The 18,667-nt window shown below is 44.7% G+C and overlaps 1 protein-coding gene across 5 annotated transcripts in view; it reads right to left on the reverse strand.

Annotated features, from left to right (window-relative positions):
• BAIAP2 (BAR/IMD domain containing adaptor protein 2) overlaps positions 1-18,667 on the reverse strand; it is a 136,438-nt gene that overhangs the window by 1,218 nt on the left and 116,553 nt on the right. The window contains exons 11-14 of one of the 5 annotated variants that reach the window (XM_083490129.1): positions 17,269-17,337; positions 15,673-15,823; positions 14,368-14,466; positions 12,214-12,248 (exon numbers count right to left, since the gene is read on the reverse strand). In XM_083490129.1, coding sequence (XP_083346255.1) covers positions 12,214-12,248; positions 14,368-14,466; positions 15,673-15,823; positions 17,269-17,337 — 354 coding nt within the window. Of the gene's footprint in view, positions 1-6,236; positions 6,291-7,583; positions 8,194-10,429; positions 11,283-12,213; positions 12,249-14,367; positions 14,467-15,672; positions 15,824-17,268; positions 17,338-18,667 lie in introns of those variants that run through there. The other 4 variants (XM_083490128.1, XM_083490126.1, XM_083490127.1 and 1 more) reach the window with 4 other exon arrangements.

Consider the following 18,667-nt stretch of genomic DNA (forward strand, 5'->3'; position numbering starts at 1 on the left):
TGGTCATTTACTCTTACATGTTGCAGCCCCAATTACTTCGTTGTTGGCATTTCCATGGCAATTGTAACAAGCTCTGGCAGGAAAAATGCAAGCTGCCAACAGTTCATAGAACAGAGACGGCCAAGAAAAATACTACGAGTCCCTTCAAGATTCAAGCTGGAGAGTCCCAGTGATTAAAATATTAAAAGAACACCAATCCCCTCCCCCCCCAAAAAAAAGAATTGCTGGACGCTTCCACAACTGTTTCTGATGTTCAGGCATGAGTGCCAGTCTTCTTGTGGCCAATAAGGCACTATCCAAGAGATATCATCAAGCTTGGGGGAAGCTCAAACTATTTAGGGGGGAAATTGCTTAAGGTGGAAACATCCCAAAGAGGACCAAGTATGCTCACTGATCACAAAAGGCTGGCAGTTGCAGTGGAGCAAACAGAAAACCACGTGGGGAGGGGGAATGGAACAGGCCACGGCTGACAGACTGGAACCCTGAACAGGAGTCCTCCCCCCCGGCACCATTTCATTGCAAGACCTGTTTGTTCTTCCACAAATCCAAGCCACCTGTAAACAGAATGGCCATGTTAAGTACCATATTTTTCGCTCTATAAGATGCACCAGACCACAAGACGCACCTATTTTTGGAGGATGAAAACAAGAAAAAAATAATTCTGAATCTCAGAAGCCAGAACAGCAAGAGTGAAAGCAGCAATCCCTCTTGCTGTTCTGGCTTCTGGGATAGCTGCGCAGCCTGCATTCGCTCCATAAGACGCACACACATTTTCCCTTACTTTTTAGGAGGGCAAAAGTGAGTCTTATAGAGCAAAAAATACAGTATGCCTTTTTGCAATTAAGGGGGCATGACTATCCGTCGCTCAGTTTGGGCAAGGTTAGGCGGCCTGCCGGCATAGATCTGCCTGCAGACAGAAAGGTCTACACCCATATGACCGGGTTTTTTTTCACCGTCCAAACTGTATTGGAGGAATTTGCTCCAGGACTGAATCACTGCTTTCTAGGTTCTCCCGAGCAACTGGACTATTTTCAGATTATGCTGCTCTTACTTCTCCCTCCGCACCCATGCCTCCCTCCTGCAAGCAAAAAGTCACATTTTGTTGATCTTTACGCCACACCCACGTTGCACAGCATTGCTTCCTCCAGAACATCTTGCATCTATTCGGGGCAAGCTGCTGCTCTCCAAATACTTGCTAACACATAACTATTGTGAGCTTGCCACACTCTCAGGTGCAGGCTGCTCCGCCACAGACAAATCTAGAGCCTGACTTAAGGTCGCCGGGTGGGTGTGAGGGAGGCCTTTCCAGCCAATAGCCAACTGCATTCCTGAACTACCTTGGCACAGAGAGATCTGAGGGGGCGTTGCTTCAGCTGCTCACCAACAGGCAACAATTTGCGGAGCATGGCTCTGCAGCATAGAAATGGTGCTTGAAATTTCTCCAAACTGGCTGGGTTTTGAGCCAGGAAGAACAAATTTCAAATCCTGCAGCCTTCCCTCTGAAGACGGCAGTCTTTAAGACATAACATCCCATGTAAGATGTTGGCAGCACACAACATTCACACACAAAAACGATCAACTCCCTTTTATCGAAGTAACGCCTTTTTGCTCCAGAGTTCGTGCGGTGTCTTCTTGTCCCTCCCCATCCAGTGTGGTCTCAACATACAGGCAGGTGGAATACGCTTGAAAATGAGTCCTTATTTACACTTGCCATTTCTGTGTCGCTGCTTGGGATTGAAGGGCTGTTTCTTGCAGTTTCAGGTGATGGAGCATTGTTGGAAATCACTCCCCAGACCTGAACGGGGAGCCATTAATACATAGCTTCCCACTTCCAAGAAAATCAATGGCACTGCCAAAGTGCCCTCGGGTGATTCCTCGTAGGGGAAGTAAATAAAATTAATCCATGCTGCTACCACTGTTGCAAGGGTCTGAGAAACGAAGACGTTCATTTAGTCTTAACACTTACCATATAAATGGTACCATATAAACGGCCGAGAGCCGTTTGCCTGCTCTTGACCTATTTCCTTTGCCATAGAAATATGAAATACCATTTCTACACGGTTAAGGTTACAACTGCAGGGCAAAAAAGGCTGACTGAAAGCAATTATTACTGAACAGATCAAGTTATGGCCACATGTTGAAAGGAAACAGGTGGCACAAAACTGGCCAGATGTTAAGACCACATTGCCTGCTATCTCTAAAGGAGAAATAAAGCAAAATACAGACTGGTGCTTATTGTAATAGGCAGGCAATTTCTTCAAGGTGAGGGGGAACCATTCTTTTGCCTAGTTTTGTTGGTGAATTTTGAATCGCCAATGCCTGTATTTGTCTAATTTTTATCTCTCTCTCACACCCAGCCCTCTATTGTTGTTACAACTGTCCTAAAGAGGCAGCCCGTATTTTTGTGCCATGATTTCCCCACGGTATTACTGCACTATAAACATACAGGTAGATACAACGCCAACGTACATTATATTCCAGGTTCAGAATGCGTCAAGGCAAAGCGTAGAACATCTGGCCCTCCAGATGTTGTTAAACTACAACTCCCATCATGCCTGACTACTGGCCATGGTGGCTGGAGGCAACAGGAGTTCGGAGTCCAGCAACATCTGGGTTAGCCACCCCTTCCCATTATATAGGTCTGCAGAATTCTCCTTCACAAGAACCTATTGGGTTATGAACCATTTCTATCTTGAATGCGTTTACATTCCTTTGAGCTTCATAATTTACAATTCTCAGTGACTGTCATGTCCACATTGCAGGCAAAAGTCAGAATGCTGCAACTTCTGCGAAGGCCACGTTTGAAGGCTAGCACTGGGCCCTAGCTTGCCATCAGACTTAAAAACACACCGTTCCCTCTTCTTTCCAATGTCAAGAGTGCTCTGAGGGATATGTCATTGTCACAATGGTAGGGTGAACTCTCCCAAGGGTTTGGGGACACAGACATTTGGCAAGTATGAACACTCAAATTAGGGCACCCAAACCAGATCAGCTTTGAACCACTTGTTAAATGAGATGCAAGATAGAATTCAGCTTTTTGCAAAGTCTCTCACAGTAGACAGAAAGTGTGTTGCATCAAAGGAGCAAGTGGGAGAAAGGGAAGATTATGAAGAAAAAGAAGGCCTTACGCACTCATGTGTGATGCACAATTCCCACAAAAAAGAGCTGAGCATTCCCACAGCATGCACAAAACCAATATATAAAACTTGAGATACCAGCATTGCAAGCTGGCTCATGTACAGCTGATTCAAGGAGAGCACTGAGAAAAGACAGGAACCCGTCCTATTTTATGGAGAACTAATTGCCTTGCGGTTTAAAATTTAAGGCATGCTTCAAAAACTAACAAGTATTTTGCTTTTTAAGAGAGAGGACTGGGCAATTGTTTCATAAAGGGGGAATTGGCATGTATGGCAATGGCTTAAACTTATCTAGAATTACAAACTGGTAGCCAATATTGCAGGGGGCGCTGTGGTCTAAACCACTCAGCCTCTTGGGCTTGCTGATCAGAAGGTTGGCGGTTCGAATCCCTGCGACGGGGTGAGCTCCTGTTGCTCAGTCCCTGCTCCTGCCAACCTAGCAGTTCGAAAGCACATCAAAGTGCAAGTAGATAAATAGCTACTGCTCCGGAGGGAAGGTAAACGGCGTTTCCGTGCGCTGCTCTGGTTTGCCAGAAGCGGCTTAGTCATGCTGGCCACATGCCCCGGAAGCTGTACGCCGGCTCCCTCGGCCAGTAAAGCGAGATGAGCGCCGCAACCCCAGAGTCAGCCACGACTGGACCTAACGGTCAGGGGTCCCTTTACCTTTTAGCCAATATTGCACCAGGGGTTTAAACTCATGCTTGACCAACACTTCTTAGAAGGGCCTTGGACAGAGAAATGAGCTTTGTTTCCCAAAGAGATAATAATAGTGACCTTTTTCAATGTTATTGTCCAAATGAATGAGGAGTGTAAAATAATGTTATCCACTCACAGTACCAGATTATGAATAAATAATAATGGTAACAGATGGTCTTGCCCTAACAGAATATTCTCAAGAGTATATTCTGGAGATACCGTTAGCACAACATCAAGATTTGGTTTTGATGCTCATACAGCAAAACACCCGTTTAGGGCACTTGTGATTCTCAAAAAAAGGCAACTGCAGTTCCAAACAGGAATCTAATGGCTTTAGCTACTTCCACAAGTTTCTAGTGTATGGGAAGACCTAGAAACCAGAATCACTGAAGAGAGAAGGCATTTCTTAGGGAGGGCTGGATTAAGACCTTTAGAAGCTCTAAGTACTTAAAAGATTTTGGTGCCCCCACATATATCTAATTCAAAATATAAACAATAATAAAAACACAGTTTTATTATAATGGTTCCACAGGTATTTTGATAGAGCAAGACTTGTTCTCTATTGCTCCAGGGTATTGGGCTGAAATCTAATGGTTAGAAATTAGACGAAAAACAGATTTTGGCTAATCATTAGAAGAAACTTGCTAACAGCAGAAGCTGTTCAATAGAACAGATTGTATTGTTGAAGGTATTTAAACAGAGACGCTGTAACTGAACCCTGCATTGCAGATCTTGAACGCAGCAGAGTTTATACTGAACGACCTCATGGGTCCCTTCCAGTTCAATGATTTTGAATCCTGTCATCACACCTAAGTACAAAAAGCTAAGGCAGCAGTCCCAAACCCCAGTCCGAAAAAGAGAGAGGGGGAGACTAGGCACCCTAATGCAAGTATGGATAGGAGTGCCACCCTTCTTCCAGAGCAAAGCACCTCTTTGCAGCCAGAGCTGATTATTTAAAAAGGTCTGCTCAGTTCACAGCAGCAAAGATTAATTATCCTATTTTTAAAGCACAGGCAATTAATATTCCCAACTTAATTAATGCAGAGGCTAAGATCATTTTTTCTCCCAGGGGATGCTAAAATAGATTCTTGAAGCTGAAAGGAACTTAAACAGGAGGAGAAAGTATTGAAGATTGTTCACACTGTGACTCATCAAAGAATAGTTAACTATTTTTGTAATGGCAAATGAGAAAAGGAGGGGTAAGCTCCAAGAGCCTGATAGAAGCAGCATAAAGACTTCCTTGAATTTCTGAGGTTCGGTGCAGAGTTGGGGTGGCAGGGAGAGCAGAAACTAAATCTATTTTATCACCACCATACTTCTTCCCTGGCTCTGAGATTACTTCCTTTGTTCCACTCTGTTGGATCAACATACCTGGCTTGGCTAATGTAACCTGGATCAACATGTTCAACACCACAGTTAGGACTTGAATTCTAGTGCGGAGTATAAACCCAAGTGTATATACATATATTGGTGTAGGAATCACAAGGCAAAAACAAAGAGATCACTGAAAACATGAGCAGCTGTGCAGAAAACATTAATTCTTTGTCAGTATATCCTTACATGTATGGGGACCCTCTGTGCATACAGGATATACCAAATAATTTCAAGTGTTGGGACAGCAACTCAGTATTCATTTCCATACACACATTTCCCAGCATGCACATGGAGTTTCTGTAACCCATAAGTCAATGGAAAGACATTGCTGGTGCAGGGCTCTTTTTGTTCATGAATGTCCATACCCTGCACTTTTGGACTGGATCTCCTGTGTTCCAGGAAAGAGCCCTGGCAGGAAGACAGGAAACCAAACAAGAGAGGGGGTCCATCACATTAAAGGGGTAAGAAAGCCAGTGGCCCTGAGGTCCAGTGAATTTAGCAGATTATCACTACGGCTGTGCAAAAAGCTTCCTAATAATAAGCTAGAAACCAGATAGAGACCCCAAAGCTGCCCAGATTTAGATGCACCCAATGAAAAATTCAACCCTAGGAGTGATGTAGCAGAAAAGAAAAGGGTGGGGAGGATTGAGCATGGAGGTTTGGGGTAGGCATTATGCTAGGAGTTGTGCGGACGTAGGAGTGGATTACAGAAAGGGAAGCGCTGCTCCAAAGGTCAGAGGAGGAAAGGGAATCCAGCTTCCGTCAGCCAGAAAAAGGCAAAGAAACTTCAACCAGTGGACCGAGTGGCAAGCGAGTGAGTCAAGCTCTGAACTGACTGATCATCGGTGGAGAACGGAATTCACCAATAGTGCTGTTTAGCAGCGGTAATTTTTTCCATCCCTCCATCCCCATATTCTGGTTCCACCCTTCACCAGCATTTTAAAAAAGTCTGTCCAGAGCGCTCTTAGGAATGAGGTGGGAGCAAAGGGAAAGGAGTTGGCATGTGGGGGGAAAAAATGATGAACTTACAACTATACACAGTCAGGGGACACCTCTCAAAACCTGGCCACTTCAACATCTGAGCTGTAATGGAAAAATGGAAAAATAGAGAGGCTGTTTGTACTTTGCACACATGCACACTCCATAAACAATTGGGGAGGAATCAGTTATTTAGAGCAGGAGCTGATTAAGTCCCTTCGACACGCAACATTCAGGTGGGAGGGGTTTCCTCTGAGCAAGATGCATTTGTTACTGCACTATACAACTTATGACTAATGAATGGCAATTAAAAGGATTAACTGTAGGGAAGAGAAATTGAGGCCCTGGTCCTTTCTAGACTGGTCAGAGGCTAAAATGAAATGACAACTCCTTGGAATATAGGCTTAAACGTCATCCTCCAAAAACACCCCACACTCTATTTCCTCTTCTATAAAATTCACAGAACAGTCGCCCTTTACTTGGGTCTTCATAACTTTCAAGACTCGTGAAGCGTTTGGGAAAGGAGTGACAAATCACAACAAAGATCACATGGTGATAATTGTGCAGAGCCTCTTCATGCTGAAACCTTCAGGCAGCCAAGCAACTGTGTGAGAATTTCGATCGTCACATGGATATAACATGGCCGTGGGAAGAAAAGCAACTGCCTGCTCCAGCTTTGTCTCATATAGTCACAGGGAGAGGCTGAGCTTACAGCGCCCTCAAGTATCCTCACAATTCTGTATGGTAGTGACCAGCTGTTAGTGAATAGGCTACTTGCTCACTAGACTAAAGTAGTTGCTATGCAGTGATACGATAATAAGCTGCTGTGATGAAAACAACCAACTGCAGGGACAAAAACTGGTTAAGCAGACAAACCCTGACAATTCAGTTGAACAGGTTATTCCATATGATGGTGGGCAAAACCCCTATTAGTCAGGGTTTAAGCTCTCCCATGATAAATCCCTGACAAATATCCCGTTTAATATTCTGCCAGCTGACCCGTGTGGTTTGTTGGAAAGAATTTTCTGCTGGATTTAGGAGATCAGCGTTAAAAGCTCAGGTTCAGGGCAGATGCCCCACTTGTCCCTTTGAGCAAGTTGCTCTCTCGGCCTCAGCATTCCATCTGTAATACTGGAATGATTACGGTTTGATCCTTAGGACTGTTGAAAAGGTTACTGGGAAAACAGCTATTAAAAGCACTCAATGCGTTCAAGAGATCACAGTTGGAAGAGGATGAAGCAGGAAAGAGGACGAAAAGTTGGTGAAGGCAGGATGGGATTTTTCAGCATCCTAGTAGAAAATACCTGCAATACTCACTGCTGACTGCAGGGCTTGTTCGTGACAAAGGCAATTAAAAAAAAAAAAAAACCTGAAGAAAATCACCCAAGCCCAACTCGATGAAGGAAATCAAACTTTTATTCAAACATCTCGGTACAGGGCACATTTCTCTTCGACTATTTGTCATCATTACTATTATTTATTACTCTTTGCTTTTATTAATTTTTTTAAAAAAACAACACAGAACTTTTCCCCCATCACTTTTACAATCCTTAACACAAGTTTTGTGTATTATTATTTTTTGCTTTGTTGTTTTCTACATCGATTCTTTTACTACAGAATACCCTGGATGTAAAAAGTCTTTTTGAGCAAAGTTATGACAACAATGGAAGGAGGTTCTTATTACATATGCCCCAAGTCTATTATATAAAACAAAACTTTTACTATGTGTGTAGAGATAGATCTTTTATATATATATACATATAGTCAAGATAATATTGCCAGCAGCCTCCAATACAGATAAAATATTTTGCTCTGAGTTTCATTTTGTCTGTCTTATTTATTTATTTTTAATCACATTGGGGTCATAGGAATACAGCTTTGCACTGCAGACTTTGCAACAGGAACTGAAAGTGTTGAAAGTCTTTAACAGGGGGGCCACGTTCACAGAGTTCAGTGATTGAAGAAGCAATACCAGTAGCCATTAACTCCAATCCTACCCGGTTTGCCTCTGAAGTTAATCAAGAATACACAAAGAAGATTGACAGCGTTTTAGGAAATGAAGCCCGAAATCACCAAAAGTTCAAAACCCCGCCCCGCCCCCAAAACACACGTGGTTCTTTCCATCCAGCCCCCTCCCCTCTGCGCAAAAGGGGGATGTGGGGAGGACCACCCCTTCACTTTCATAAAGAAAAAGTCTTTGGACTGATTTGGAAAGCTGCATAATTGGACAAAATATTCCTCCCCCCCCCCCCGAAATCCCAACTTGGCTCCACTACCCCAGAGTGCTAACCATGAGGTAACAATACCTTCCTACAAAATATATATATATATATATATATATATATATATATATATATATATGCAGGTTTTGGTGTCCTCGGGTGTCTTCCCGTGTAAAAGTTGGGGTGTCTAGGCGACGTTTCGACGAGGTCTCACTCGTCATCTTCAGGCTGGTGCTTTCGGCTTCTTGTTACTGGAACAGAGCGGGATCTCAGTGTTTGAGTTCCTATAAATACTGTAGAGGGGTGTGGTGTATTGCCTCAAAGGTTCTGGGCAGAGGGGAAGTTCCCAGGCTAGTGTTCTTTTCTTCTTTTGTTCCTTAATTACTTGAGGGATATCTTGAGTGATTTCTTGAGTGATATTCTGAGTACCACTTAGGTGGGTCATTAGGTGTGGATTAGTTGCTAAAGCCTTCGTGTCTTGACCTCTTGAATTTGTGAAGAGTTTTTCTGGGAAGATGGCTGTACTGCACTTAGTTGTGCTTTGGCTTGGCTTCGTGTATAGGGGCGAGCTGTGGTTTTGTGCCCTGTGCCAGCCAGATCTGTGTAGGGATTGCAGGGGGGTGCAGCATCCGGAGTTGCCACTATGGTTTGGTTACTGGATGGTGTCTGTAATTTATCTGTGGAGAGGGTCTGGGTTTGGGTCTGGTGTGGTTGATTGGTGGTGGCGTTCTGTGTGCCTCTGGATCTGGTGTCGGTTTTTGTGGGGAGGGCTAATTTCCAGATGTCTGGCAGGCGGGACGTGTCGTCACGCTTGTTCATGTTGTGAGGGTGTTTCTCTATCTCGATGGCTTCCATGATTATTCTCTTGTGGTGATGTTCCATGTTAAAGAGCAATTTGGAATCTGCAAAATTAATTTCGTGTCCTGTTTCTTTCATGTGTTGGAAAAGAGAGGAAGATTTTTCTTCTTTTTTGACGGCATTCTTGTGTTCTGCGATACGTGCATTTATTCGTCTGTTTGTTTGTCCAATGTACGTGGCTGGGCAGACTTTGCAGGGTATTTCATAGACCCCTTGGTTTTCCAACTGGATTTTATCTTTGGGGTTTCTGAGGATATTGGCTATTTTTTGGTTGGTGCAAAAGGCTGTTTTGATATTGTGTTTATGGAGGATTTTGCTAATTTTATCTGTAGTGCCCTTGATATAAGGAAGGAGGGCCATGCCATTGTTTTCTTCCGTGTCTTGGTTTTTGGGGGAGATAGAGAAACACCCTCACAACATGAACAAGCGTGACGACACGTCCCGCCTGCCAGACATCTGGAAATTAGCCCTCCCCACAAAAACCGACACCAGATCCAGAGGCACACAGAACGCCACCACCAATCAACCACACCAGACCCAAACCCAGACCCTCTCCACAGATAAATTACAGACACCATCCAGTAACCAAACCATAGTGGCAACTCCGGATGCTGCACCCCCCTGCAATCCCTACACAGATCTGGCTGGCACAGGGCACAAAACCACAGCTCGCCCCTATACACGAAGCCAAGCCAAAGCACAACTAAGTGCAGTACAGCCATCTTCCCAGAAAAACTCTTCACAAATTCAAGAGGTCAAGACACGAAGGCTTTAGCAACTAATCCACACCTAATGACCCACCTAAGTGGTACTCAGAATATCACTCAAGAAATCACTCAAGATATCCCTCAAGTAATTAAGGAACAAAAGAAGAAAAGAACACTAGCCTGGGAACTTCCCCTCTGCCCAGAACCTTTGAGGCAATACACCACACCCCTCTACAGTATTTATAGGAACTCAAACACTGAGATCCCGCTCTGTTCCAGTAACAAGAAGCCGAAAGCACCAGCCTGAAGATGACGAGTGAGACCTCGTCGAAACGTCGCCTAGACACCCCAACTTTTACACGGGAAGACACCCGAGGACACCAAAACCTGCATTCCTATACCCGTGAAAATCTACGAAAACAAATATATATATATATATATATATATATATATATATATATATATATATTATATGTATATATAAAACAAACCCCTTTTAAAAAGGAATACTGGGTTGGTGCTCAGTTCAGTTGGTTGGATCAGGTTAACAGTCCAATCCTCACTGAGAAACCAGCCTCTGCTCCAGGCAGCCTCCCAATAAGTCTATCTGTGCACATTCCCCCTTTTTTGACAGAAAAAACTGGCATCATGGTAAAGTTCAAAGAAAGATATCTGAAATAACAGTACGTACACCATAGGCCATGCATATTTGTTCCTGGATATATCTTATCTATAACTATCCATCTAGATAGATAGCTAGATATAGATATTTCTTTTTTTATTTTATTTTTTTAAGGAAAAAATATCCATTGTATTTTGCTATTAATGTGCAGCTCACATTAAAGCCTTTGAAAAGGGGTTGTGGACTATCTTTATTTATATATTAAAAAAACCATTTACAAAGTACAAAGAGAGAGAATGAGAAAGAGAGAGATGCAGGATTTCCATCGAGTTAAATGTAAACTGCATTGAGGCGGAGGCGGCTGCTGCTGCTGCTGCGAAATCTAACAAATCCCGTTTTAATATTTTCTACTCGGAAGGGTGTTTTTGCTTTTGCAAGTGGCAGGGAGTGTGGAGAGGGTTGCAGCACCGTGGGTTCGTTAACGATCACAATAGAAATCTGGGGTGGGGAAGAAGAGCGACTTTTTTTTTTTTAAAAAAAAGAGGGTAGTTGGGAGGAAATTGTGCAGAAGAAAAAGAAAAGAAAAAGAAATAAAGAGAAGAGAAGCAGAAAACTCTTCCAAGCAGCAGCTGCCATTTCTAGTCAAGGTTCCTTCTCTCACACTGTTGATACCAAAGTGCCACTGCCGCTGTGGAATAGAAAGAAAAAGGACAGGATACTGCCAAACCGCACTTGCACCACGAAAGGAAAAAGCATCCGATGGACAAGAACCAATGCAGCAACACATCTCGAGTGCCATGCAGTATCCCCTTTGGCCTAGAAGCTTGCGGGGGGGCGGGGGAAGAGACTACTAAAAGGCGAAAGATACTATTAGGCTGCCCCCACTGCGCTTTTGAAGTTTGCTGCAGGCTCAACAGGCATCTCTATACCCTGCTGCCTGCTGCCGTGTGCTTAACAACTAAAAAAAAGAGGAGAATTTGAAAGCTTGCTCACTATTCTGCGACATTTTGATTGGACCTAATAAAAAGTATTGCTTTACCATGGGTTTTGAAGTCTCTGTTTCCTATAATAAATAGCTTTTTTGAAAGCTTTCTGCTATAAGTGAATTCTTTTTACATGCCTGATATTTCACAGTCCAGAAATCTATTACCAGTGCTGTCCTGTCCCCCAATACCTTCGGTCCTCTCATGTACAGTACTTGGCTGCTCCCTACCAACTAAGACTGAGAAAAACCACAGTTTAACTCTGGTTTGCAAGGAATGCTTGGAATTCACGAAGAGAGGGAAAAGCAGGGCAGGCAGCAATTGAGCTCACTGCTGCTTCAACAAACCATAGTTGTCTAGATGGGAGACCACCTGGTATCCATGCACATGCTGGGTTCCAGGCAGAAGAAGGGATAAAATAAATGTAAATACATCAAAACCTAAACTCCTTGTATCCTGCACTTAAAGGCAGATGGCTGTTAAGCCCTGGAAATCGCCGTTTTCAGAGTGTGCCCAATGATTGTGCCTGCTTGGGGAAGTGGTTGAATGCAATCCAGGGATACTGCTGTCTCCCTTCTGTGTGTGTGTGTGTGTTTTTATGTATCTACAATGGGTTCAAAAGTCCAAGCCTCTTACCTGCTTGAGGGTCTTGCTCCATAGTCATCCAGTCCCTGTGGATGAGAACAAAAAGAAAGCAAGGGTGTCAGTCAGCAGAAGAAACCACATTTGCCAAAATACAGCAATGGAAGAAAAATATAAGCAACACTGACAATCAACCGTTTTCTGGCGCAGAGTCAAAGTGTTTGGGTCTCAGGAAGGATTTCGCTACCAAAGCCATAGAGTGAATGGTAAGGGGTTACGTCCCTTTCACCAGAATATGACTTTGGGTAGCAAAAGCTGTAGAAGGAGAAGGATAAGAACTGAGCTCTGACATTTCAGCTTTGACTTGGGACAGAACAGGTCTCTAACGTTTAGTTGCAGTGCAGGCTGCTGCTGCTGCTGGGCTGTTGCAAAAACACCCTGTGGAAAAAGCAGGTTGGTGGCATTGCAATGTCTGGTGGAAGCAAGCACAGGACTCTGCATAGTCTCATCTCTTTTGAGGATTCTCTTCAAAAGAAAATGCCAAAGCGATGGCTTCCAAGCACCAGCGAGATGGATGAAACAGAAGCAGCAGCACACAGAGAAATGCAGGCTGCCTCTTTCATCCTCATGCTCCGATGGGTACATATAAAGAAAACGACGGACACTTATTTTTCCTGCTCGAATGGGTCCCAGGAGAAGTCAAATCACAAGCCTGGATGTGATGCACTTCAAAGTCCCATCAACATTTAAGGGGGAAATTGTGAGCTTGGGGAGCTCCAGCAGGCATGCGTGTGCCTTCCATTTTGAAGACACTCAGCCCTGCTCAAACCCTGCGAGCTATGCTTGCTGCAGCGAAGCCAAATGCAGCAAGCCAAGGAGGACTATGGATGTTCCCTGGAAAACTCCAGTCACTTCCTCCTTCTCCTTGCTTAAAAAGACCACTTATTATTCTGGACAAAAATACCAAGGTTTCCCACCAGGCAGCAATTTTCAGCTGCTCAGGGCTGACGGTCTGTAGCATAAATGCTGGGGCAACACTCAATCAAGTTTAAACTCCATGCTTAGCTCTTAACCCAAGCCAAGTCTCACTAAGGGTCATTAGCCATAGAACCTTTTGGCAGTAATAACTAACCTTCATCTATCTGCAATGGGGCTGGGATTGTGGGAAGGGAGGCTTCCAAGTCAAAGCCTCAGAACCACTCATTTAAGAAACCAAACTATTTTCCTGTTCCGGACAAATAACAAAACTACCATTATTTTGTAATTTAATCTTATCACAGTTATGCTCAATTAAAACTTGCAGTTTTGTCGGTTCCACTGCCCTAGCTTCTTCTGTAACCAAAATACTGCTGTTTTGTCTCAGCTAGAAATATATTTAGACAGCAATAATCATCCCAGATTATCTGCCTTTGATTTAATATTTGTATCCTGCTTTACTAACAACAAAGTTGAGCTCAAAGCAGCTCAGAACAATAGGACACCTTTTGCAAAATACTGGCTTCAGCAGCAAATGTTTTCCAACTAGTGAGCCTCCTTTTGCTTTCCAGTCACCTTGGTTGATTTTATCTGCATCCTTCCATCCATCTCCTTAACCTTTTTACTTAAAAACTAGTCTTATTTGGTTGAGTCGAGTCTGCCAGGCTCACTTGTGCCAGGGGGAACGGATGAAGTTGTTGGGACTCACATCAGCCCCAGTCCACATGGCCAAAGTTTGGCAATCAAGCTCCTTCTGAATGGCAACCACTGTGGCTCAAGAGTCAAGAAGGCTAGACTCAACCAAACAGTGGCACAGCTGCTCAACAAGTCAATTGGAGGACACCATGTTAGCTACCTGTTCTCTACAATTTGAAAACCTGAAAAGGGGGGGGGGATAAGCTTTGTTGACGGGTGAGCAACCCATTTCTAGCAGCAGACACTCATAGAACGGCCACATGTTACCAGTTGGGTATTTGCGTTGCTGTTTTACTGCCACTCTTTGTGCCTCACCCATCGATAATTTCCCAATGGGTTCACTTATTCTCCATAGTTTCTGTTTGTGCTTCTCCTTCTGATTCATTCCACTTCCCCAAAAATGCATTCTTTTGGAAGAATGCGGATGGGAAGGAGAGAGGGGGCAGGATTACCCAGGTTGGGTAAGCCACAAAGATGCAACAGGCAGAAAACAGGCCCCAGAAACCCCAATGGAAACATTGCGTTCTTGGGACTTACGGCTGTTGACCTAGGATAAGGCTGGTAGGAGGCAGGTAGCAGTTGGCAGAGGCCATTGGAATATTCATTAATTGCACAACCGTAGGGCATAACGTACTCCTACAAATAATGAACATAAGCACCTGTTGGCAAGTTAAGCCTCACCTGCTCGTAAAAAGACCTAGGTTAGAAAACAGACACTTGGAGAATGTTCACTTCAGCAGTGCCTCAACCAGGACGCCTTTTAGCAAAACGACCTCCCATCCACCCAAGGCGCAGACGCAGCTCTGTGCTTTGGGCCCAGCTCTGCTGCTGCTGCTTGGCTACAGAAAACAAGGGCAACTTCATTTTCTGCAGGTGCGGCACATGCAAGAAACTAGAGTCTGCCATAAAGAGAGGCTAGGTTTAGCTGCTGCATCGAGAGAGAGTGGCTTGACTGCCTCCCAGCATTCTACTCTGGAGAAGTCTCCAAATCCTTTATAGGCAACAGGAAACGTGGGGGTGGGGAGAAACCCAAGTGAATATATCCCAAAAGGTTGGGGGAAGGGCTTGGATATCTTGTTGCATACAGCATACAGCCCAGTGAACATTCCACAAAATGCAAATAATTCACACCCCCAGTAAAATCCACCCACAATTACTCCTCTGTCCCCACAGGGAGGAATAAACCTCAACAGATATTGCTAGTGCTGCTCAGTTAAAACCAGCCTGGCATATAGCTGCTTTCAGCTTTATTGCCTAGGTGAGGCAGGTTAGTTCTCCCAACCACAAGCCCACACATCTTGCAGGTTCTCTCTCAGTTTTGGAACCCTCTCATGCATGCTGGAACTTCTAGCCAGCCAGTGGAACAGGTGTGGGGAGCCTGTGGGCCCTCCAGATGTTGCTGGACTCCAGCTCCCAGTAGTCACAGCAGAGCCAGGAACAATGGGAGTTGTAGTCCGCCAACATCTGCATTCCGGGTCTAGACAGAAGCTGCAAGCTCTTTGCTCAGAGCTGTGAAGTAGAAAAGGAACTTGTAACACTCACAGCCCCAATCTCAGTTAGGCCGTTCCCACCATCCATGACCACTGCTCCCTCTACCTAGGGATGATGGGAGTTGTAGTCCAAGAACAGTTGGAGACCCAAGTTTGGGGAAACCCTGCTCTAGCTTTAACAATAAGCTTTCTTTGAAAAAAAGAAAAGCAGCAGTTTGACACCAGGAAAATAAAATGCTGCTGCCAAAAGCAGAACTTTCATGCTCTGAAAATTCAAATTTGCTGCAGGCAGTTAAGGCAGGTTTCATCCACCAACAGACAGCGCCTCTCCCCTCCCAGTAAGGTTCCTCACCTGGGCAAAAGCAGGCACTGCCACGCTGTACGGCCTCTGTTTGAAGGTGTTGACGTTCTGTGACTGGAAAGCTCGGGAAGACATGCTGTAATCTGGAGGGGGGATGTCATCTTTGTCCAGCAGGTTTCCTGTGCTACTGCTTTTCCCTTGGCTGAAGAAATAGATAAAATTTGCTTAGCAAACGTAGGAAAATTGGCTTTCTATGTTTTTAGCACTTCTCATTTTTATATGTAAGCCGGCTTGAGTCCCGTCAGAGGAAAAGGCGGGATATAAATAAATTGATGGCAATGATTACAACAACATTTCCTTACTTCACAGAATTTTTGCTAGGAGTACTTTCCTAGCACTTAAGCCACCAACTTGCTCTCTTCTTGACCGTCTTACTTGAGGATGGCCAGAGAAGCCAATTACTAACATATCTAACTGCCATTAAGTCCGCTGCCTGAGGAAATGAGTTATTTTGTGCTCCTGGCCTGTCACCAGCTATGATCCTGAATTTGATCTGGGGTGAGGGGAGAAGAGGACTTCAAGAGAGGGCAAGGCAGCCACAACGGAAATTGGCAAGGGAGGGAGATAAATCCATCAAGTCCCCTCCTGGAAATTTTCCAAATGTCAGCTGACTTGAGGGAAGAATTGTGTGATGGGAGCCACCTTGTCCCTCTTGGGCTGGATATTGTTCCCTGCTCTGCTCCCGAATATGACCGGGAGGCGGGGGGGGGGGGGAGCAAAAGCTGCTTCCAGGGAGGGACTGCTCTTTATCAAGGGCAAGATAGTGAGAACTGCCACCGTCATTTGATTAGGATATAGGCCTCCCTCTCTCTAGTCTTCTAGACCGCCAGAAATTGCATAGACAGAACAGTGTGAGTGCACTAAAGGAATCGTGCTTGAGCTTGTTTTAACCCTCCTCCCTGCCATTCATTTTCCCTCTTGTGCCGTGTGTTTCGAGACTGCAAAACCAGGAACAGGGACCAGCTTCTTATGGACTTCTGTAAGCCTCTCTGTGAGCTTTCTTTCTTTTTTTTTTAACCAAAGGGTGGGGTATAGAAACACCTTAAATAAAACAAATAAATAAATCATCTGAATGCTTTCACTGAAATGACCCCTTCCTCACTTTCAACTGAGGAATCAATGCTGACTTACATGCCCAGCAGACCTCTCTCTATCTCTCAAGATGCCATAGCATCCATGCAGATTTTTCTTCATTCTTTCAAGGAATCGTTTTCCCCCACACCCAGGCCTGGGTTCTTTCAATTTTAGTCAGCCGTGCCCATTGTGTTTATCACTAACAAAACATTGCGATAGGAGTCGTATATTTGCTTTGGGCTGTTCCTACTCTCTCTCTCTCTCTCTCTCTCTCTCTCTCTCTCACACACACACACACACAGAGAGAGAGAGAGAGAGACAGACAGAGGGGGGGGGCAGACAGACACCAAATATTTTGGCAGCAAAGCCTGCCATACTGGTTTGACAAACAGGGCAATGCAAGACAGGTACAGATTCTGGCTCAGCAAAGGCGGGGTTGATCTCTATAAATACAAACGTCATTCAAAGGCCACATGTTTCTGTGGAAGCCAGCAGACAGCACAACCTTCTTACCTCATGTGCAACCTTTCGCTCCCATCACTGTCCAGCACACGTGTGTAGGAGAAAGGAAACCAGCCTCTCCTATGGTACAGATTAACAGAAGGAGGAGTTAAAAGTTATTTCTCTTCTTACACTGAGAAAAATAAAACCCCACTTAAATCTGCTACAATCACAGCACTGGGCAGCCTACCTGCCTCAGTCGAATTTTCCCAGGTTCAAGGCTCTTGTACATTTTGTATGAGCCTCAAATTCCACACCATGTTTTCCGAACCAAGTAATTTCGGACACTTTCTTGTGGCATGTTCTGTATTTTTGATAGGTGAGTGGTTTTTTACTTGGGGGTGGCAGGATGCAGATCACCTCCTCCCCGGTCATGAGTACAACACCAAATGGAAAAGGAGCAGCAATAGTTCCCCCTCCTCAGCTGATCAGCATCCAACACCCACCACTGACATGTGGCCCCTGAAGGGTTGTCAAATGGTATATGTGGGCCTTCAAGCAATAAATGTTATCCATCCCTGCCAATCTGCCCCTTTTGCCAGTATCACCTCTCACAGTGTGGTCATCCATTTGGGCTAAATTATTAACTCAAGTGCATGTCAGCGAACTCTCCTTTGACCTTAAAGGCTTCAAGGCCCAATTCTGCTTATCAGGCCAGCAATTTACTTGGGCAATTGCCATTTGAAGCAGGCCACCTGAATCTTGCGCTTAGAGATTCAGTTCTTCCCAGATCCCCTGGAAAGAATGGTAATTGCTGGGAGAAATACTGGCGAACGCTGTAGCTCCAGATTTAGGACCTTTTAAGACTCAATATCCTGGTTATGTGAGAGCTCACAAACACTCTGGGATTGTGGAGGAGCTTACCTACCTACACAACCGTTGCCAAGCAACAAGCTCTCCTCTACTCCTTAGCAAACATACTGTGCAGTCTAACCCAGCAACAGCTTTTGTTCCATGTTATGCCACAGACACTCTAGGAGTGAAAAGGCCTGCAATTTCTGCCATTCCTTTTAACTTCCCTTTGGCATGCTTAACACCGGTTAAGACTTCTTCCTTCCACAGTGTGGGAGCTTCAAAGCAGAGAGCAGAGCTGTTCATTATGCGCTCCGCACGTTGGCACACCAAACTCCAACCACAGTGCAACACACAAGATAAAAAGTGCAAAGGATATTTTCCAAAATGGTCATAGGCAGCATTTACTGATTATCCATTTCCCCACTACAGTTGTACCTCATTTTGCAGCTGGGATCCGTTCCGGAGCCCCGGCCACTAGCCAAAAAGGACGCAGGGCAGGTTTGTGCTTCTGCACATGCGCGAGCGGCAAACCCGGAAGTAACCCGTTCCGGTACTTCCGGGTTTGCCGCCAACGTTCGCCGGAATGGACACTAGTCAAGGCAGACGTTCACGGAGG

This window comes from Podarcis liolepis, assembly GCF_965112155.1.
Source record: "Podarcis liolepis genome assembly, chromosome: 2".
NCBI classification, from domain to species: domain Eukaryota; kingdom Metazoa; phylum Chordata; class Lepidosauria; order Squamata; family Lacertidae; genus Podarcis; species Podarcis liolepis.